General features: G+C 42.5%; 1 protein-coding gene across 4 annotated transcripts in view; it reads right to left on the reverse strand.

The window, feature by feature from the left end:
• The window catches only part of wnk1a (WNK lysine deficient protein kinase 1a), a 30,959-nt gene extending 13,265 nt beyond the window's left edge, over positions 1–17,694 (reverse strand). For 3 of the 4 annotated variants that reach the window (XM_060928187.1, XM_060928188.1, XM_060928185.1), the window contains exons 1-8: positions 17,020–17,694; positions 15,604–15,703; positions 14,155–15,278; positions 7,596–7,768; positions 7,187–7,407; positions 5,492–5,649; positions 387–475; positions 47–266 (exon numbers count right to left, since the gene is read on the reverse strand). In XM_060928187.1, coding sequence (XP_060784170.1) covers positions 47–266; positions 387–475; positions 5,492–5,649; positions 7,187–7,407; positions 7,596–7,768; positions 14,155–14,895 — 1,602 coding nt within the window. In that variant the 5' untranslated portion in view covers positions 14,896–15,278; positions 15,604–15,703; positions 17,020–17,694. The remainder of the gene's footprint in view (positions 1–46; positions 267–386; positions 476–5,491; positions 5,650–7,186; positions 7,408–7,595; positions 7,769–14,154; positions 15,279–15,603; positions 15,704–17,019) is intronic. The other variant, XM_060928186.1, reaches the window with a different exon arrangement.
• Between the last annotated feature and the right edge of the window lie 5,235 nt (positions 17,695–22,929).

Consider the following 22,929-nt stretch of genomic DNA (forward strand, 5'->3'; position numbering starts at 1 on the left):
AGACTGAAACGGTTAAAGAAATGGCAGGTGCAATGAGCCTTGCTACCATCTCCTGTGCCACATCATCTGGGACATCTTTGTGGAGGTCAAAGGAAAACTCAATGGCCTCGTTATCCTTGTATTTCCCTTTGAGCTTCTTAACATCCTCAATGCGCAGCCATAGTTTGATCGCCACCATCTCCCCATCATCCTCTTCAGCAAGCTCGACACGAACCCCTGTCTCTTCCTGAAAAAAGGCGTGGTTTAACAGGTCCTTGATGGAATATCTGGAGGAAAAAAAAAAAGAGAAAAAAAAAAAAAAAAACATACAGACACGTGAGAAAGACAAATAAGACATGCTTTGAGAAGAGTTCAATTGTTGTTTGTAAAAATTTTGTTCAACAGACCGCTCATCTTTGTTTTGACGAATACATCCTTCGATGATTTCTTTGACTTCAGGAATGGCTACCTTATCGAAACTGCCAGGCTTCACTCCCTATAAAAGTAGAACACAGAAAACCTCCAATTCATTCAGAGCCCGCAAACAGAATCCCACTCAAATAAGGGCTACCTTTAATGTTAAACCATTCACAAAATATCTGTGTAAATATTGATCAATTAATTAACAAACATGCTATAAGTAATGTGATATAAAATTGGTAATGTGCCATTTTCCAGTACCTGCATTTTACATATAGGCAGCAATTAGTGTCAGTAGGCTGTAATAGACAGGTAATGATAAAATGTACATTGACATTTTACGGGAAGGCATGCGTCATATCCGTCTACTGCCTAAAGCCCCGTTATGAATCTTACTTTACACTGGTCTTTAGGGGTGTTTCTACCAGAGAAACATTTTCAGGAACTTTAGGTACATTTCCACCAAATATACCCAGGACTATTCTTAGTTCCTGTTGTAAAGAATATAACTCAGGAACTACGGAGATGAAGCCTGGTATCCAGCATGAAGCCAACAAATGATTAAGAATAATTTTATATGAGAGGTGGTGCAGCTGTCAAAGTTATGACACTTTTGTTCTTATAAAAACACACCATCAAAATGTTGGAGTGTACTTTGTAATTTTGATATATTTATGCAACAGATTAAAACTCGATTAGATAATGCGCCTTCAATGTGAAATGTAAATGAACCACATTTTCTTGCTTTCTACAGTGCCATGTGATCCATACCATACTAAGGCCCAACCAAATAAGGATTTTCAGGCAATGACTTTTGGGAAGGAAGGAAAAAAAAAAAAAGGGGGGGGGGGGAGGGGGGATTAATCATTAGTACAAAAACAGTCAAGCATTGTTTTGGGGGTGGGGTGTTGTGTTTGACAAAACCAAACCAACCCCCCCCCCCACACACACACACACACACCTTTGAACACATCAGAATTACTTTAAGCCTAAATACATAACTATTCATCTGGAAATATGCACATTATGTGTGTTTACAAGGTACAGCCTACTTAATGCACCATCATGCAAACATGGCATATGTTAATATAACTAGGAAATATTTTAGGATACTTTATATAAGAATTACACAAAAATTTCAGTTAAACCTAAAAATAAATAAACAAACAGTTTGTACAGAGGATATATTACACAATTGTGCAAAAATATGAAGTTTATCTTCAAGTGGTGAACATATTCACGAGTGAGCAAAGCGAACAAGTGATGTATTTTTTCAAACACACGAAGATAAAACTTCATATCTTTGTGCCACCAGGTCATGTTCTTTATATTACACAGACACATCCACCCATAAATAAATAAATAAATAAATAAATAAATAGATCGATAGATACATTTTTTTTTTTAAAAACCACCACCTTTAAAAATTTTAATTTTGAACTGGTTTGCCATTTTCACAATGTGCAACAGAAACACTGGGAGTGACATCAGAGTGAAGTATCAAATTATATCCCTCACCAAAAAATTCCTTTGCAGGGATTGGCCAAGGATGGCTCGCATGACTAAAAATATTCCACTATTTAAGCAATGTATCTTGTGACAACAACAAAAAAAATTTAAATTAAATTTAAAAAACAAACAAAAAAAAAAAAAACACCTTGATATGGTGCGAGTTATACCAGACCATGAACTGACATCACAATTTCAAACTATGACTGACTAAAAGCCATAACTGTGGCTCCGCAAGTTAGACGTCCAATACTTTTTCCAGGTTTATTTCTCATGCTTTGTAGTCAACACTTTCAGTTTGGAATTTTTTGATGAGGGATATAAATCAAATATACCATGCACTGAGAAGCGCCGGTTGAAATTATGGATTCTGTGAGGTGACGGACATAGTACCATTTTCTTCAGGGCTATGCCCTCACAAAATAGTACTATGCCAGTCACCTCAGAATCCATAATTTCAACCGGCGCTTCAGTGCATGGTATATTTGATTAATATGTGTCACTCAGATCTATAATGTATTTTGTATGAAAAAATGTGAGTTTCAACACGAGAAGATAAACTTCATATATTCAAACCAACGTGTGATTTCATTTTTATTATATGGACACATTCACAAGCAAAAAAATTCCCAAATTTATCAAAACAATTCATCAATTTCCCCATGAGTGACACAGATTTAGGTCACAGTTTTGGTGCTCCATGTCCCGGATCCAGTTTGTATGAAAAATACAAAAGGGCATATTTTCCAGTAAAACACTTGTGTCCATTATTTTTTTATATGCCATTAAGCCTCGGTCACAACCAGCCGTACGTGCTCCTACGGCCAGTCTACGTGCAAAAAACACAAGGAGGGCGCGCGCGTGTGATGTGCTGATTTTCGAGCCGTAGACTGGCCGCAGAGGTTCTTTGTCATGTCAAACAAACTCTACGGGCGCTTACGTTTTTTTCAGGTTGCAAGACAAACTTACGGCCAACGTGCGTCTTTCTCCATGAACAAAAAAAACACAGCGATTTGGGAAACGCCAAAAATCGCACGGCCAAAAAAAAAAAAAAAAAATCGTACGTCCGGTTGTGACCTAGGCTTTAATTTGTATACACAACTGAAGCTTGACTTTAAAAAAAAAAAAAAAAATAGCTAAACGCCTTCATTTGTGTGACACGCCCTTGCTACTTTGTGCAACTCTGCTTGGGTCAGCTGATGGTTATGATTCATGGCATTCCAAACATGCTGCCAACAGTGGACTTGCAGTGTGCCCTTTGGTGGGCAAACTACACAGCGACAACATTAATAACATGGTGAAAGGATCCATCTTCCTTTTCTCAAATTATCATTTACAGGCATGATATTGGACTGTGGGGGGTGGGTCTACAAAATAGGCTGGGGGCCACTTAAGGCCTCTGCATGCTCTTGCGACAAGGCTTTCGCAGATAGCTTTTCGCAGACAGTTGTAATTTATCGTTGAGCGCGGAGTAATAGGCATGCGCCATGTTATTCACCGCCACAACGCAAGGGGGCGCGAAGTCGCGAAATCGCTAGGAGTAGTTGGTGGGTGTGGTTAGTGGTGTTTATCCTCCGGTTACTTATAATGACTAGAACTGGAGTCATATAGATGTACGTACTTCCTCACTTCCTCGATCAACCGCTCTTCGTGCTGCTCCATCTTCGCTCGTGTTTTTAAAAATGGCGGTAGTGAAAACAAACCAAACCGGAAAAGTGCGGAAGTGCGCGTACAGCGGATGTAGAGTGGACCAATCAGAGCCCTCTTGTCTGCGACGCTGTCTGCGAGGCTTCTGCAGTGGTCACAATTTTTGGGAGGTGCGCGCAGAGCGTCTGCGAAGGTGGGGGGGCTACGCAGACGCTATCTGAGAGGACTGGGTTGTCAGCATAAATTGGCCTTTAGACCCCCTGGCAGGATCCAGGGGCAGCGCCCCGGATGGGAGTCCAAGAGGTGAAGCCCCCAGGTTTTAGCAATTTTGACAACTAAGGAATGCTATTTCAAGGGGGTACATTTTATAATTTTTATGAAGTAATAATGCTTCAGTATTTTGGCCTGAAGCCTATGGGGTTTGAGAATTAGGACACACTTGCATACTATACAGACTAAACTTTTGTTCCAACACAAAGACTCGGACTTACCCGAACTTTTAACTGTCCAGCAAGGACTGGAGTAAGCCAGTTGAAAATTCAGTTAAGTCAGAGTCCTTGTGTGTTAGAACAAAAAAGTTCTCTATAAATGTTGTTTACCAACACAGATGAGTCTACAGTACATGCAAACACTTGCATGTATCACAATTTCCTAATGCATACAAACCTTCATACCACTACTGCCACACACTACAGCACAATGATTTTTGCACACTTAGATTATGATTCATACAAAAATTGACAAGTAATATTTTTGAAGTTAAATGAACCTAAAAGTAGCCTACCTTAGTACCTGCAGATTTTTATTGAACATTTTTCCCTTCAGCCTTAAATGGTGTTTCACCAAAACTTTCTTAGATTTCAAGGCTAGGGCTTCTTGGTGCACTTTACATGCTCCGTTAGATGTGAATCTTAGAAACGCTGTCATTAGATGAATGCTGCAACTTCCATCTAGCCCAGCCAATCACTGTCAGCTTATTTGCAATGGTGGGTAATTACAAGTTGCCAGATTTTTCACCCAATAAGCGTTGCCACACTGTTGATAAACATGATAAAACATTGATACTGGGCGCAATTCCCATATTTTTTCTCTCTCTGTCTCTCTATATAAAAATAAAATTAAATAAATAAAATCTGCTCCAGGATGGGAAGTTTGATTTTTTTTTTTTAAAAAAAATCTGGAAAAATTAGTCTTTTGAGGAGGAGAAAAAAATCGGAATTCCGATAAAAATCGTGAAAATATCATGCCTGCATATATCCACAGTTAAAAATGCCAATACCAATTTAATCGGCAATTTGCTCAGCCAATAACCACGCAGATTGATTGGTTAGGCCCGACACCATACACAATTACTGATGCTAATTTTCCTTTCACTTTTTGCATAAATACCACATAAGCCCAGCCAGGATACACTTATGGAGCTGGAATCACTTCTGTACTGGTACAGAAATCTTTCACAATTTAATGTTTTAAAGATGTGTTTTATTTACCTACAGTAAAAATTTTACCACCACTAGTTAGCCTGATTGTACATTTCTTCCCTATGATCGAAGGGAAAAATAAACAAACAAAACGAAATGAAGCTGGACACACAATCTGGTACCCTCAGATAGTGTAAAATGACAGTTGAGATTTCAGAAAATGCTCTCTAATGATGTTTTTAAGGATCGGTTTACATTCATTTTGAGCAAAGTCATTCAGTGCAAAGTAATATTAGCGCATACTGATTTCATTTTGGGTTTCTATACATGGTGTTGCACATAACTAGACTGGAATTCTTGAAAATATAACTTACCACTCATAGAGGGGGAAAGTGTGTGAAGAAAATGCCTCATAAAAGGCCAAAAAGGGGAAGATTTAAAAGAATGGAGCAAAGGAGAGGGGAGGAGGACGAGCACACATGGCCCTCTCCTCCAGCAAAAGGCTGGGCACTTACGCTGGTCACTCTGCGATAGATCTGTGCCGCATTCTGGCACTCGGAGTACGGGTACTCAGAAGTAGCCATCTCCAGCATACACATCCCAAAGGCATAGACATCCACTGACTCGTCATACTTCTCCTCATACATCTCAGGCGCCATGAACTCAGGGGTACCTTAAATCAAAAGAACGGTTCAGAACTCTCTCTCTCATTTCCCTATAACACCCTCTCCGTGAAGAGGAGAGAGGAAGGTGATGTTGCAGAAGATGACCTCTCCAGAAACCTGTGAGAAAAGAGAGAGAGAAGGGAGAGCGAAAAAAGGGATAGAAAGCGAAAAAGAGGAGGAGGGGGATAAACCGTTCTCAGTTAGGCTGTCATGATAAGAAGCCCAAGTTTCTCAGTGTAAGGCCTTTAGGGCAGGGCTATAGAAACAAAACTAGAGTACAGAACCTACCAAAAGGCCTGGACTGACCAAAGAATTCAAGCTCAGTTTGCTGAAGGGGTGGGGGTGGTCTTAACATTAAGTAAAGGTGTTAGGCTTCAAAAAGGTTTACAAAAGCAGAGTTTAAGATCAAGTCAAATGTTAGCCAAACAGATTAGTGGGAACTGTCTGAGGTGAGTCTATGGTCAGTCAATAGCCCAGGGCTGCTAATTTAAGAAAAAGCTAAAATCCAAGCTATGGAAAGAACTCTAAGTACGTTTCGTTAGCCTGTTGCAAATCCCCTTGAAGGTACTTACCTTTCTGATACCTATAAGAAGGAAGAGCAAATTAAAATCGATAAAGCATAACATTCCATAGCTAGTCACTCATTAGTAAGGTTCTGCACACTAGTTTATGCAGTAAAAAGCTACCCATAAAACAAAGACCTCACACAGAAAAACTTATATTTGGAATTGATTTAGATTTGTAATGTGTCACTTTGTACTGGTTGACTTACCAGGCCCATTTTCTGCATTTACCGCAGTACACTAAATAATCCTTAAAGTAGAATAAGGGAGATCTGAGGTTAGAGCCTAAAGTTTCCTAAAATGATAAATGGACTCTAAGTCTATAACTGAGAGGAAATGAGGAGAGAGATTAAGGCTTGGATCTTAAGACACTGTAAGGAGAAAAAAAAAATCAAAACAGAAGATCTACCCTTGAGAGAGAAAAATGACAGTTATTAGCATCATTACGTATTTCATTGAAGAAACAGACCACCAATATCCAAACCACAGGACAAAGATCATTCAGAACGGTACCTGAAAGCCCAGGGCTCACCTCTAGCTTTTGTGCTATCCCTTTGCCATGATCAGGTTTGCCTGCAGACAAGCCACAATACAACTACGCACATCACTGACAAAAAGAGAGTTAAGAATCTACTTACTCTCTGGAGGAACCTGAAATAAGGGCCTCTTAAAACACTGAGAATAATATGATCAACAAAACAATTTTGGACCTAGAGGAGGGAGGGGAGTCCCGTGTGGAGAGACAGCGTGAGCGAGAAGCAGGGGCCCTGGTTTGCTGTGGTTTGGGGGCTCACAGAAAACACTGTGGTCTGCCTTTGCACCACAATGATATTAAAAAAAAAGAAAAGGATCACACTTATAGAAGCCAAAGAAAAGAAACTTCAGAAGAGGACAAACTTTCTTCTTCCTGCCAGCAAACCCGCATAGCGAGCTGACACAAAAAGGACCAAGAAACGGCATGTGGTGGTTTTTGAGGTCGTACCTATGACACTCTTGGCAAAAGAAGCCCTCTTGAGAGTAGCAAGGCCCAGATCACCAATCTTGACAGATCCAGTGGGCCCAGTGATGAAGATGTTGTCACACTTGAGGTCACGGTGGATGATGGGGGGAGACCTGGTATGAAGGAAGTGAAGCCCTTTCAGGATTTGCCGACACCAGCTGCGCAGGACTTTAATCTTCATTTCCTTAAACCGCTTCAAATACCTGCAGAAAAAAACAAAACAAACAAACACCACAATTGGCAAGGGGAAACTTTTTTTTTTAAACCCAAGGATGCAGACATTAAAAATATTAAAATTTCATTTTAATAAATAACTTTTCCTGCCAAAACATTTCCAGTCTTGAGAGGGTACGGATTTAAAAAAAAAAAAAGAAAAAAAAAGTGCTCTTACGTCTTCAGGGTTCCAGATGTCATGAGCTCCGTCACAAGCACTATATATTTCTTCCCTTTGCAGGGAGCCTCCCAGGAATCATAGAAGCGCACGATGTTGGGGTGCTGCAGGCCCTTCAGCATGCCAGCTTCCTCCTTGAAGCGCTGCCGCTCTGACTTGGACAACTTGCGGTCCTGAAAGGCATTTTTAAAAAACGTGACATTAGAAGATAAGGGTGTGTAAGTGTCCTCTAAATTGAATGCTTGGCAATATTAAACAAAAGTACTGCCAACCATTTAATATGAACAGAATATGGTACATGGTCTGGAATACATACACAATCTCCAAATAGCAGAAACATGCTTGAAATGGTGCCAGATTCTCACCAACTCAAAGCTCCCCCAATACGACCTACTTTTCACCATGAGGTTACCCATAATTCCTGGAATGAAAAACATCCAGCTTCTGGAGGTCCTCCAAAAACAACATCCCCCAAAGCTAATAGTATTACACCCTGCCCCCAGTCCTATTTTACAAACAGAACATTAACACCAACTTTACAATGACTTCAAACGATTGAAACCAGCAAGAAACTATCACAATGCAAATAGAAGCATGTTGGGAGGGGGAATGCAAGTGGAGAGGGAGAACTGTGAACCCTGTCCCACTGACATCTACAGCCATTTGTGGTCTGCAGAAGCAGCCACAGAAGAAGAGAAGAAGCCTTTGTTTGTCACATGCACACTTCAAGCACAGTGAAATTCATCCTCTGCATTTAACCCATCTGAAGCAGTGAACACGCGCGCACACACACCCAGAGCAGTGGGCAGCCACACTACAGCGCCCAGGGGAGCAGTCAGGTTAGGTACCTTGCTCAAGGGCACCTCAGCCCAAGGCCGCCCCATGTTAACCTAACTGCATGTCTGAACTGTGGGGGAAAACTGGAGCACCTGGAGGAAACCCACGCAGACACGGGGAGAACATGCAAACTCCAGACAGAAAGGCCCCCGCCAGCTGCTGGGCTCAAACCCAGAACCTTCTTGCTGTAAGGCGACAGTGCCACCCCAGAAGAATACGTGCATGCTTCCCTGGTGTCAAGACAGGCCACTCAGAAAAGTATGAAAAACTCCTCAGCCTGAAGCCTTGGCCCAATCCTGGGCCTCATACTGGTGTTGATAGAAGAGAGGGAATTCGTTCCCCTTTTAGTTTAACTTTGTAAAAGGGATCATGATTTAAAGCGAGGTAATAATTTGTATATGCACAGACAAAATACTACTTTATCAAAATATAACATCCTGGTAAACATTACAGTATTTCTGAGGTACTCTTATCTCATAAAAACATTTTCCAAAAACATACTCCCTAATTTGATAATTTGCCAATTCCCACACACCATCCAGCTTCCATTTATCACACGACAGCTACCAACTGGGCCGGGTGAAGGACATGTGCTACCTCCAAGACACATGAAGCCATCCATTACATCTTTTAGAATTACTGCTCAAGCTACATCACACGGCTATGGAGAGGATTTCATGCCCCCTTGAAATTCAAACGTGATTTTGGTATGAGGGGAAGAATAACCAGCATAACACGGTTTCCCAATGAGCAACACACATGGCAGCATAACGTACTCAGAGGAAAGTGCTATCCATCCTCTTCCACATGCCATGTGGAAATCCAATGCATAGCCGTCATTGATTTTCAGTGTGTGACACAAAGAGGATGCGCCTCAATGAAAATCAAAATCATTTCACTGTCGTGTTCAACCACTAACCAGAAAAGCAATGCTAAGGGATTACATAACATACCACACGATTTAACGACGCCACACCACATCTAAATACAACAGCCACCTTCGGCTCATTTTCTTTTTCGAAAAGTACATGCTAAAATTGCGTTTGAGACAGTCACTCAAAATCAGACGAAATAGCTGACAGGACAGGCGGTCATACTATGCTAACCACACGAACACAATGCTGCCATGGCTGAGGCACATAGTAATAAGACAATGGCTGGACCGTGGAGAGAGGTGCTCAGCAGACAAAAGGAAGAAGAAAGGAAAAAAGAAAAAAAAAAAGCCTAGCCTCAACACCAGCCTGTCCTGGATGCACTGCATTTCCACATAGCACGGTTTCTGTGTGCTGCTCACTGTAGTCATGCCGATTACCACTACCCCCCACACATACCAAACTCATACTCACGTTTGTTTTTCAAGGCAGCATGAAATCCTCTCCATGCATGGCACCATAACGTACTCAGAGGAAAGTGTTATCTATCCTCTTCCACATGCATACGACCTCACAGATGCCCACAATAGACTCATGTCATGATGACTGACAGGGGAGAGAGTAATGCCATCCCTCCCACCTAGACAGTATGACCAAATTTGCTCTCTAGACTACCAGGAATGGATGGTGGCGTCAGTATCTGGATTCAAACTCGTCTACCAAATGCTTTTCTGTTGTGCCATACAGGAGCTCAGTTGTAGAATTTTTTTTAAATGGCCCACTACGGACTAGTGTGACCAAAACACATAAAAGAAACTTCAACTTCCTTTCCCTGCTTGAACAATGCTGAATGTGCATTTTCAATACAGGGCATTTGTGCTGCGTTGGTCTGTACTTTGCCAAGTTCTGTCACTGACAACACATCCTTGCACATTGCTGATTAGTAAGAAGTTAATCTGTTCTTGAATCAAATTGTATGGAGAAACAAATTGAGCTCACATTTTAGCATCATGGGTAAACGAAACAAATCTGAAACATTAAAATGTAATAAAATTATGATTTTTCCTTCTCATGAGTTTCTTCAGTGACCATTATCCACTTTGGTGGTTTATGTGATAAACGTGCACAATAGCAAGCATATTGCTAAAATGTTCATTCTAAGGTAAGTAAAGACATCATGTGATGATAAATTTCAATACAAATCACAATTATCAGGCTGCGTAACCTCTTAACTGTTCCTAGCTGTAATTCTGTTGTTTAGGTTAGAGTGTGCAATAATGTAAAATAGCGGGAATACATGTGACTTCACTGTAGGTGGATGTAACACCGCGCTAACAGCTCTGTAAAAACGCAAAAAACAAAAAAGGGGGGGAGGAGTGCAATTGTAATAAATTTAACAAGAAATCTGAGTTCTTTTTACAGGCTGCTGAAAGCTAAAGAGAAACAAATGTTCTATGGCAAATTAATTTATCGTGCATTAATGTTCAAGTTTATTCAAATTAGTAACACTGAAACTTTAATGTTCCGAAACAAGTTTGATTGGCTTCATATGGATAAGTGATAGGCAGGGCTTGAAATTCATATATTTTTTCACCAGCCAGCCGGACTAGTTACCTTCCAAAGTAACTAGCCAAACAGAAAATCATCTCATCTCATTATCTCTAGCCGCTTTATCCTTCTACAGGGTCGCAGGCAAGCTGGAGTCTATCCCAGCTGACTACGGGCGAAAGGCGGGGTACACCCTGGACAAGTCGCCAGGTCATCACAGGGCTGACACATAGACACAGACAACCATTCACACCTACGGTCAATTTAGAGTCACCAGTTAACCTAACCTGCATGTCTTTGGACTGTGGGGGAAACCGGAGCACCCGGAGGAAACCCACGCGGACACGGGGAGAACATGCAAACTCCAACAGAAAATCAACTCGCCAAAATTTGTTCATGTGTGAATTTTACTTCTGTCAAAAATAACACAAAAGAGAGTAGTTACCATTGTTCATGACTAATGTGCATTTATTTCAAGACCCGAGTATTTTGATACTGTTTTTTTTTGCACACTTTACAAATTGGTATTTGCTGTTCCACGTCCGCCTCGCGATATCCAAAAAAAATGCCAGATGACTGACCCCTTACTAGTTCTTTCAGGAACCAATTCATCCGCTTCCATTTTTAATTTGTTGCTGAAATTGACAGCACACGGTAGCCTATGTAACACCAGCGATTGCACGAACTGAGTCAGCGCTGTAAACCGAAACTAGGAAATCTTCCCACAAGTTCCTTTCAGCACCGGGATGTCCCCCGGGATTGGTTGGCGAGTGCGTGATGTTTTTTTTTTTTTTACCCTTAGGCAGCCTCTCGCGTTACTGCCTGAAGGACAGGGAGAAAGCCACCGGAAAAGGTTTTAAACAAACGCAACAAACACGAAACAAACGCAAGTCGGCAGATGACCATAAAATACTCGATAGTTATGATATAATTATATGTATCTCACACAGAATTTTCAGAGATATATCGAGTATATTCAATATATCGCACAGCCCTAGTCTGAATCTTTGCTTCATATATATTTTTTATTTTCAACTAGCCAGCCGGGCTGGCTAGTGACAGGAATTACCCGCCAGATGACAAATTAAGCCGTGTGAAGCGGCTGGGATGAGAATCAGCACCTCCAAGTCCGAGGCCATGGTTCTCGACCGGAAAAGGGTGGCTTGCCCTCTCCAGGTTGGTGGAGAAGTCCTGCCTCAAGTGGAGGAGTTTAAGTATCTCGGGATCTTGTTCACGAGTGAGGGAAGGATGGAGCGTGAGATCGACAGGCGGATCGGTGCAGCCTCCGCAGTGATGCGGTCGCTTTACCTGTCCGTCGTGGTGAAGGAGCTGAGCCAAAAAGCGAAGCTCTCAATTTACCGGTCGATCTACGTTCCGACTCTCACCTATGGTCATGAGCTTTGGGTAATGACAGAAAGAACAAGATCGCGGATACAAGCGGCTGAAATGAGTTTCCTTCGCAGGGTGGCTGGGCGCTCCCTTAGAGATAGGGTGAGAAGCACAGTCACTCGGGAGGAGCTCGGAGTAGAGCCACTGCTCCTCCACATCGAGAGGAACCAGCTGAGGTGGCTCGGGCATCTTTTTCGGATGCCTCCTGGACGCCTCCCTGGGGAGGTGTTCCAGGCATGTCCCCCCGGGAGGAGGCCCCGGGGAAGACCCAGGACACGCTGGAGGGACTATGTCTCTCGGCTGGCCTGGGAACGCCTCAGTGTTCTTCCTGAGGAGCTGGCCGAGGTGTCTGGGGAAAGGGAAGTTTGGGCTTCCATGCTTAGACTGCTGCCTCCGCGACCCGGTCCCGGATAAGCGGAAGACGACGAGACGAGATGACAAATTAAGTCGCCTCGGGCGACCGGACCACCGCGAATTTCGAGCCCTGATAGGTGTGGCATGGACTTGAAATTCACAGTGCTTTTATATCACCTGTCTTTCTTAGATTCAGATAAGGCATTCCTAATAGCAAAACATTCAGAGGAGCACAATGTGTTGGAATACGGAAGTTCATACTTCGAGTTTAAAAAAAAAAAAAAAAACCTATGACAGACAAGGCTAGTGTTGCAAAATGATTTCTTACATTGCTGACAGAAAGGAATTGCAATGGAAGCACACAGCATAAACAAGAGGAATGTCTTGACACTTATTTTCAGTAGCTATTTAAAAGCCAAACTGATTCAGAAGCACAAAAAGAAACTTCTCCAAAAGACAGCAGAAGTGAAACTGTTTATAAACTTTTCCTGTGCTCAGACCTAAATATTATTCAAAAGTGTCATGTGCAACATGAGATACGGGATGGAAGTATGCCAGCGTTTTCCACAAGCAGTTTACGTATTTTGCCTTCTGGTACTGATGCCTATTCATTTTAGTGCAACTTTGCTACATATCAAAGGAAATGGTAGACAAAATAAAACGACAGACAAAAAAGTCAGAAAGACAGGATGAGTGGGAGGGGAAGAAAAGATGAGAGGGTGCAAGAAATAAGAGCCTCGGAGAAAGCAGAGTATGAGAGAACACACACAAGAGTGAGAGTGAAATAGATACTGCAGCTTTTGTTTCAGCGCATTTTCCAAACTGGCTCAACCTGAAGGCTGTTTGCAGCAGAGATGCAGCTCATGTGACCACATGCAACAGCCTGTCATTACCCAGCAGCAACAGAAATAAGAATGAGGGGAAGAGAGGGGGTGAATGCAAGCCTCGACAAGCTACAGAGCTGCTGTTCACCCTGACAAGAAGAGACTCTGACCCACTTTCTCAACATGCACTAGTGTGTTGCATTCATAGAGCAAAATTCTCACAAGTGTCGATTACATTTCCTCTCTCAGCCCGGAAACAGGATGTCAATAAAGGCAAATAGTGAGAAGCGGGTCACAAGTCAATGTTTCCAGTAGCAGGATGTTGCCCTGTGGTCTGCAGCGTCACTTGAGCACTTATCAGAACTGTCATGCTTGCATGATCAGCATTATATAGTTCTGTGATTACTGGTCTCTGTTTCCAGTATAACTACAGAAAATAATTGTTAACACAGTCCATGTTCATATCAGGTGGGTGGGTGGGTGGAAGGAAGGAAGAGAGAGAGAGAAAGAAAGAAATAGTTTGCTTGACAGTACCAGGCATAAAATGTAACAGAACCTACATAAAATATATATATTATGGTTCAGATTTTGTTTTGGGATATATAGGAATAGGTACGAGCAAACATTTCAAGCAATTCCAATATATTCTTCATGTCTCACACTGAAAACACCAACATAAATCCCCAAGCTGAACCAGCAGAGTCAGAGATTAAATGGCACAAAGCAATGGCTTACCTGCAGTTCACACCATGCCACCTCCACAGTCGTCTCTGTATCCAGTCCTTTATACACAGTCTTGAATGAGCCACGTCCAATCTCAATGTCAAACTTTAAAAATCGCCCATCGGGTGACGTGCCGACAGCCTTCGTCTCCACCTCCTCTATGTCCTCTGGGTCCTTCTTCTCAGGCTCACGCTGTTGCCCTGAATCCACACGAGCCTTCGCCTTGGCTTCTTCATCTTCCTCCTTATTTTCCTGTTTCGTGCCGACACCACTGCCCGACTCCTGCTCCGATGGCTTACTCTGTGGCTCCAGATGTGGTTCTTTCTTCGTCTCCTCAACCTGACTGGCTGACACCACAGGCTCCTGTTCTGCAACTATCTCCTCATGAATGCCATCTTTCGCTCCCTCCACCTGCTCAACGACCGGCTCACCAGTCAGCGGAACGATCTCAGGCTGAGCGGTGATTTTAATCTCGCTAATGTTATCATCAGTGGAGGCAGTTGGAAAATCAGGTGGTACATTCAGGAAAACCATTTTGCTAGGAAGCTCCAAAGCTGTGGCATTTGAGTCACAAACAACACTGCGCCGGACAAATCGGTGCTCAGCTTTCGAGTCCCGCTCCATGGTATGGTGCCGGCGGCGGACTTCGGGACCAATCCGTTCACCCAACTGCGTGTCCGAGTTGGAGCCATTGGTGTTCTTCGAAGCAGGGGACAGGAACTTGACCATCTTGTCTTTCAAACTTTCAGACATATCTCCACTCACAGAGTGAAGAGACACTCAAGGGCGAGATCACTTCCATACACTTGAATAAACGTTTTGAGAAACACTAAAAGGCCTCTGCTACGTTTTTGGGCGATCGCTCAAATGAAGTCAATGCTCTTACAAACTAAAGGGCTTGAGGAAAGCACTGGAAGAGCACTGTGAATGAAGCAGGGAGAGACCAGTTCACAGTCTAGCACAACCTGATAATGCACACAGGCTTTTAAACTTAGGTCATCCATTGTACAGGGAAACGTTGGCAGCGTTCCTTCAACATAAGGTGTGACGTTAAAAGGCCGGCTGTAATAGTTGACATGCACGTTTAAGCAACAAGGTTGCACAAGGTTCCAAACGTGATCCAAGCTTCTGTTTCACTGTAACACAAAGTAGAATTTATAGTCTTGAGAAAACAAATACCAATAAGTAATTTATACAGCATTTCTCTCCAACTCAATATCAATAGGCACCAAGAATAGGCAAGCAAAGCCCTATTTGGACTGGATTAGTTTTACAAGGAAGCAGGGTAATGTGATTATCACTGTAGTATCTCTGGGACTTTAGTCCCATTTAAATCCGCCATATAATATTTACAGACTATGCTACTGTATCTGAACAGATTACACCATATTTTACCTTCTATAGAATGAGCAGTAGAAATGGCCCCAGTTGAACTACACAATAAATAAATTATACACATACGTTTATAAAGGTTGCTTCATATCCTGTTGATAAGGTGGTTTTTCACGTTTCCTTCAGTATAGTCAGACTAGGAAGCACTTGCTCTTTTATCATTCCTAATCTGAAACCAGAGGTTTTTAAAGAGAGTTTAAAAAGCAGAACAATAAAACATTTAAAAGGAGTTCAAGCATGTAAAACCCCTACGTTTAAAAGGGAATTTTAGGTGAGTTCCTAGAACAGGTCTAGCCTACGTACACATTATGGTCATATGACCCACAAGTAACCTGCTACTGGCCTGTACAACCAGAAACCCTACAAAACACTTAAACAGGTTGAATTAAAATTGAATGCGGTGTACATGTAGTAAGCATTTAATTTTTGTCCGACTACAATGTGTACATCCTGAACACACCCACCCATCTCTATGATTTATAAAGAAATCATTTCAACCGAACAGATCACGATTACCGAGATGTCCTCCGGCAATATGACTTCAGACAGGTCTGGAAAGATTATCTGTCCAAAAAATCCTCACATGCATTCATGTATCTAGCCCAACAAGACATAATAAAGATAAGAGCAGTTTAACAATGAGATGTCAGAGTATAGGACAGGAACTGCTTAGACAGATTTCGTTTTGAATGAGAGATCTCTCTTCTGTACTATACACCAACAAAAAGTGACACCACGCTTTTTAAAATGTTTTGACACTAACAAATCAGCTTTACAAAGTAAATCAATCATAAACATGCTAATGTTAATAATAATAATAATAATAATAATAATAATAATAATAGTCGGCCGACAAAAAAAAAAAGTTCGACACAAGCATTTTGTAAACCAGCTGTTAGATGACACACTGACAATCACAAATCCAGACATGTACTTAAGCCTATGTGCGGCTAAAAAGTTCAGTCTTTCGCTTCAATCTGATCACTAATAAAGGGTCCAAACAAACCAGGGGAGAATAAATCAAATTTCCCGAACCACGCAGCCCAAAACGAAGCAGTGGACTTTAAATGGACTGCTATATGACTATGAGCCTGGCTAGACTTGCTAATTAGGCACCTCTTGCTAAAGGTTGGCGTTAGCTTTAAGGAATTGTTTTTCACTACAAACTAGTCCTGTAAATAGATATCAATAAATCTTAAATATATTTATATGTTTTTTTATTTAAGAAAAAAAAAAGCAATTATAATACTACAGCGTTTTTTTCTTTTCTTTTCCCCCACAAGGCTAACTGGCTAATGCTAACCGCCCGCTTTCGCTAACTAACGTTAGTCAAATCAAATGCAGTTAGCTCGAGGTGCTAACCGGGGACATTCTGAGGAACAACGCGTCGCTATTCTACTCAAAATCCACACGGTTACAAGAGAAAAGTTTTCACAAAACAATATCTTAAATTATTTTTTTTTAACAATAAAAACAAACACTTACCGACATGATGTGCCTCGTCATCCTCGATTATAATACCACAGGTTTCCCTGGACGCCGCGCGCGCACCGCTGAAACTCCCTTACCTAGCTTGCTAATTACCGGGTTAGATATACCGTCTGAAATGACTCATATTTTGAGTCACAGCGCTATAATTGCACACGGATATAGCGCATTTAGTTACCTGTGTAAACAGTACACAGATAAACCAAACCCGACAGGTTTCGGATCCACTTCGTCGTGAGAGCAACCGACAAACCAAACAGCAGAATTACAAAGTTCGGATGTCAAACCAAGTGCTCAAATCACGCGCCTTCTCGCGAGATTTGCAGACATGCACGCGGACTCTTTGTTATAGGTCTTTATCGGTTTAATTTCCTTCTTCGGCTGCTTTTCAACGCGAAAACTCATGCAAACGAATCCCATACTCTTAATAAAACACACACACACCAAGTAAAGAGTCCATTTCCGTGCTGTTTACACGTACACGAGCTTGTTGTTGTTGTTGCGCCTTTTTTTTTTCTTATTACAACGAAATCAAACCATTTCCACTCGACGGACTTGATTTGGATTTATGGACGCATGAACAGGCGTTTTATATTTATTTTTCCATCAGTGCGACACCTTGAACCACAGGCAGCAAAAGAACAATCCGCATTCTCGTCTCTCTCTCTTCCCCTTCCCCTCGAGAGAGCCCAAAATAACCTCATAACGCAGTGTAGACACGAGCGCCCCCTACCGCACAGAGTATCGCATAACATGACAACATCCTGGAAATCTACTAAGACAATTAGGAACCACAACAAAGGAAGGAGAATCACGGTTTTAAAATACGTAGATAACACACAGCCACACAATATGAATAGAAATGGCGATATTAAATGTTACACAGTTGTATTTTCATCTATCCAGAAGCTTTTGTCTTTCTCAGCTTTATAAAATAAGCAGGGGAATGATGTCACCGGCTATATCTATCTCCCAAGGGAAGGCTGCAGTCCTAAATAACATCAAGCAAGCACCACTTTTATTCATCACACACTTGTGAAATTTCATTTTCTGCATTTAACCCATCTGAAGCAGTAGGAAGCTATGCTAATAGCACCCAGCGAGCAAGGCACCTCGCTCAAGGCTATCCCATATTAACCTAACTGCATGTCTTTGGGAGAAACCCACGCAGACAACATGCAAACTCCACACAGAAAGGCCCTTGCCAGCCACTGGGTTTGAACCCAGAACCTTCTTGCTATGAGGTGACCATGCTAACCACTACACCACCCTGCTGCCTGACAGGTCTCTCTTTTTGTTCTTAAAGCAAACCTCCACTCTGAAACACATGAAATGTGTTTATTATCTACAGCAGGGGTATTAGGCGGCACGGTGGTGTAATGGTTAGCGCTGTCGCCTCACAGCAAGAAGGTCCGGGTTCGAGCCCCGTGGCCGGTGAGGGCCTTTCTGTGTGGATTTGCATGTTCTCCCCGTGTCCACATGGGTTTCCTCTGGGTGCTCCAGTTTCCCCCACAGTCCAAAGACATGCAGGTTAGGTTAACTCATTCATTCATTCATTCATTCATTCATTATCTCTAGCCGCTTTATCCTTCTACAGGGTCGCAGGCAAGCTGGAGCCTATCCCAGCTGACTACGGGCGAAAGGCGGGGTACACCCTGGACAAGTCGCCAGGTCATCACAGGGCTGGTTAGGTTAACTGGTGACTCTAAATTGACCGTAGGTGTGAATGGTTGTCTGTGTCTATGTGTCAGCCCTGTGATGACCTGGCGACTTGTCCAGGGTGTACCCCGCCTTTCACCCGTAGTCAGCTGGGATAGGCTCCAGCTTGCCTGCGACCCTATAGAACAGGATAAAGCGGCTAGAGATAATGAGATGAGCAGGGGAATTAGCTCAAGTGGTGGAGTGCTTGCTTAGTATGTAAGAGGTAGTGGGATTGATTCTACAAAACAGCAGCTGCCACCTTGGTGTAAGTGGTTAGCACGGTCACCTCACAGCAAGAAGGTTGTGGGTTCAAGTCCAGTGGCTGTTGGGGGCCTTTCTGTGTGAAGTTTGCACGTTGTCAAGTTTATTTGTATAGTGCTTTTAACAATAAACCTTGTCGCAAAGCAGCTTTACAGAATTTGAACGACTTGAAATATGAGCTAATTTTATCCCTAATCTATCCCCAATGAGCACATCTGTGGCGACGGTGGCAAGGAAAAACTCCCTCAGACAACATGAGGAAGAAACCTCGAGAGGAACCAGACTCAAACTCATGTGGTCTGTGTGGGTTTCCTCTGGGTGCTCCGGTTTCCCCCAAAGACATGCGGTTAGGTTAATATGGGATGGGTGCCTTGAGTGAGGCACCTAACTCCCAACTGCTTCCCGGGTGCTGTTAGTATGGCTGCCCACTGCTCTGGGTATGTGTGTGTGCTCATTGCTCATGTGTGTGTGTTCACTGCTTCAGAGAGGAATTTCACAAGTGTGTGATGAATAAAGTTGTGCTTGCTTGCTCGTGTTTATAGATTATTTTGCTAATTTGTTTACTGGCGCTTCTTTGTTATTCCTGAGATGTTAGCAGGTGTACTACTGCTGTGCTGATGTCACAAGTAGACAATTCCAGCACAGCTACAACGGCATTGAATAGGAGGAGAAAAAAAAATCTAGCATAAGGGATCACTGGCATGGTGGTGCAGTGATTAGCACTGTCGCCTCATAGTAAGAAGGTTCAAACCTCATGGCTGATGGGGGCCTTTGTGCGTGGAGTATGCATGTTCTCCCAGTGTCTGTGTGGGTTTCCTCCAGGTGCTCTGGCTTCCACTACACGTGAAAGGTATGCAGATTAGGTACAATGCCCAGTCGTTAGGGTTGCACAAGCCTGTTCATATTTAGTGCTGGTCCCAAGCCTGGATAGATTGGGAAGGGTCTCATCATGAAGGGCACCCAGTGTAAAAACCTATGCCAAATCAAATATGTGGATCATGATGAGCCACTGGGGTGGCGTGGTGGTGTATTGGTTAGCACTGTCGCCTCACAGCAAGAAGGTCCTGGGTTTGAGCCCAGTGGCCGGCAAGGGCCTTTTTGTGTGGAGTTTGTATGTTCTCCCTGTGTCTGCGTGGGTTTCCTCCGGGTGCTCCGGTTTCCCTCACTGTCCAAAGACATGCAGGTTAGGTTAATTGGTGGCTCTAAATTGACCATAGGTGTGAATGTGAGTGTGAACGGTTGTTTGTCTCTGTGTCAGCCCTGCGATAACCTGGCGACTTGTCCAGGGTGTACCCTGCTTCTCGCCCATAGTCAGCTGGGATAGGCTCTTGCCTGCAACCCTGTAGAACAGGATAATCGGCTACAGATAATGGATGGATGGATGATCCACTGTGGTGACCCCTAACAGGAGTAGCTGAAAGAAGAAGGGATAGCTGATAGCCCCTAAAACAGCTTATTTTTTCACTTGCCGTTCATTGTCATATTAATAAGAAATCCAATGTGGAAGCATAGCAGAAACAGCAAACATTGAAAAGTACCAAAAGGCTATACAAATAGTTGTGCTGAATTAAGGCAAAGACTTGGCTCAGGTAATTGACAAGCTGTGAGGTAACAAGCAGGATGGTGGACACTGATATTAACATGAAAGTTGAAGTTTTGGAAGTTGATCTGTTTGAGCAGATCAGCAGATGAGGAGGTCAGAAAGCTGGACAGACTAAAAGACTAAAGTGTTGCTGCATTGCTCTCTTTAGGTACAGTAGAGATGAATCAACAATCATGCTGGTGCCACTATCAATGGGTAGTCAAATTACTCTGTGAGTAACATAGGAAAACTATTAACCAAAGTGAAAACAGACCAACTTGTCAATGAAAGAGATTTAAAGAAACAAAAAAGTAAACTGAGAGTTTCACTATAAATTAAATGCCATTGAATATTAAATGTTAATTATAAAGATTTGTGCAATTAATTCAAGCTGAGGGCGGCATGGTGGTGTAGTGGTTAGCGCTGTCGCCTCACAGCAAGAACGTCTGGGTTCAAGCCCCGTGGCCGGTGAGGGCCTTTCTGTGCAGAGTTTGCATGTTCTCCCCGTGTTCGCGTGGGTTTTCTCCGGGTGCTCCGGTTTTCCCCACAGTCCAAAGACATGCAGGTTAGGTTAACTGGTGACTCTAAATTGACCGTAGGTGTGAATGTGAGTGTGAATGGTTGTCTGTGTCTATGTGTCAGCCCTGTGATGACCTGGCGACTTGTCCAGGGTGTACCCCGCCTTTCGCCCGTAGTCAGCTGGGATGGGCTCCAGCTTGCCTGCGACCCTGTAGAGCAGGATAAAGCGGCTAGAGATAATGAGATGAGATGAGAATTCAAGCTGAAGTCCAGGGGTTAGTGGTGGCTCAGTGTGTTAAAGCTCTGGGTTACTGGTTGGAGGTTTGAGTCTGGGGGTTTGTACCTGACAGTGTTGGGCAAGGACCTCATACTGACCTCACACAAAAGTTGGAAGAAGATTCAAGCTGAAGTCCATGTCACATATGATCTTCAGAATCTTTGTCTTATGTCAAAGAAGTAAAAATTTGTAGATTAAAAATGTAGTTTTAAACAATTGCAGTCGGTTAAAGATGCTGACTGCAAAGTCATCTGAAATAAAAAAAAAATTATTGTGCATGGCATTTTCCTATGTCTCGCAAGAACAATATCATGCGGACAAAATGTGATCATTTTGATGTGCTGAGGGTTGTTTTCTCCATTTTGGGACTGAATATCCTACCACTTGAGGTAAACAGTATGTATGGCTCCATGGAAACAGATGAATGTGAGGAGCTTTAACTAATTAGCATAATTATGGAATTGGGTCACACCAAGATGGCGACATGCGGAAAACATCGTGACTCTGCATCGACCTCGGAGAGTTTTGAGTCACATGTATGTAATTTGTGGTTGACATTCATAAATAGATCCGTGAAACAAAAGATGAATGTATCATTTCACTGTTACTGCTTCTGTGTTATTGTTTCTTTCTCTGTAAGAGCAAAACATTAGGTGTATAACTCCATACTCGCTACCTTGGAGTTGAGCCCAAGCATTCTAAGGCTAAGATACAGTGGCATGCAAAAGTTTGGGCACCCTTGCTGAAAATGTCTGTTACTGTGAATAAAGTGAGCAGAAGATGAACTGATCACCAAAAGGCATAAGGGTAAAAATGACACATTTCTTTAATATTTTCTGCAATATTACATTTTTATTTCCATAATTTACAGGCGTAAAATACCAAAAAAAGAAAAGGACCTGAGGCAAAAGTTTGGGCACCCTGCATGGTTAGTACCTAGTAACACCCCCCTTGGCAAGTATCACAGCTTGTAAACACTTTTTGTAGCCAGCTAATAATCTTTCAGTTCTTACCTGGGGGATTTTCACACATTCGTCCTTGCAAAAGGCTTCCAGTTCTACAAGTTTCTTGGGCTGTCTTGCATGCACTGCTCTTTTGAGATCTACTCACAGATTTTCAATGATGTTTAGGTCAGGGGACTGTGAGGGCCAGGGCAAAACCTTCAGCTTGTGCCTCTTGAGGTTTTCCATTGTAGATTTTGAGGTGTGTTTTGGATCATCGTCTTATTGTAGGACCCATCCTCTTTTTAACTTCAACTTTTTTACAGATGGTGTGATGTTTGCTTCCAGAATTTGCTGGTATTTATTCGAATCCATGCTTCCCTCGACCAAATGTGCCCTGTGCCACTGGCTGCAACACAACCCCAAAGCATGATCGATCCACACCCATGCTTCAGAGTTGGAGAGGTGTTCTTTTCCTGGAATTTGGCACCCTTTTTTCTCCAAACATATCTTTGCACATTGTGGCCAAAAAGTTCTATTTTGATTTCATCAGTCCACAGGACTTGTTTCCAAAATGCATCAGGCTTGCTTAGATGTTCATTTGCAAACTTCAGACGCTGAATTTT

Source organism: Neoarius graeffei, chromosome 8 (genome assembly GCF_027579695.1).
Source record: "Neoarius graeffei isolate fNeoGra1 chromosome 8, fNeoGra1.pri, whole genome shotgun sequence".
NCBI classification, from domain to species: Eukaryota; Metazoa; Chordata; class Actinopteri; order Siluriformes; family Ariidae; genus Neoarius; species Neoarius graeffei.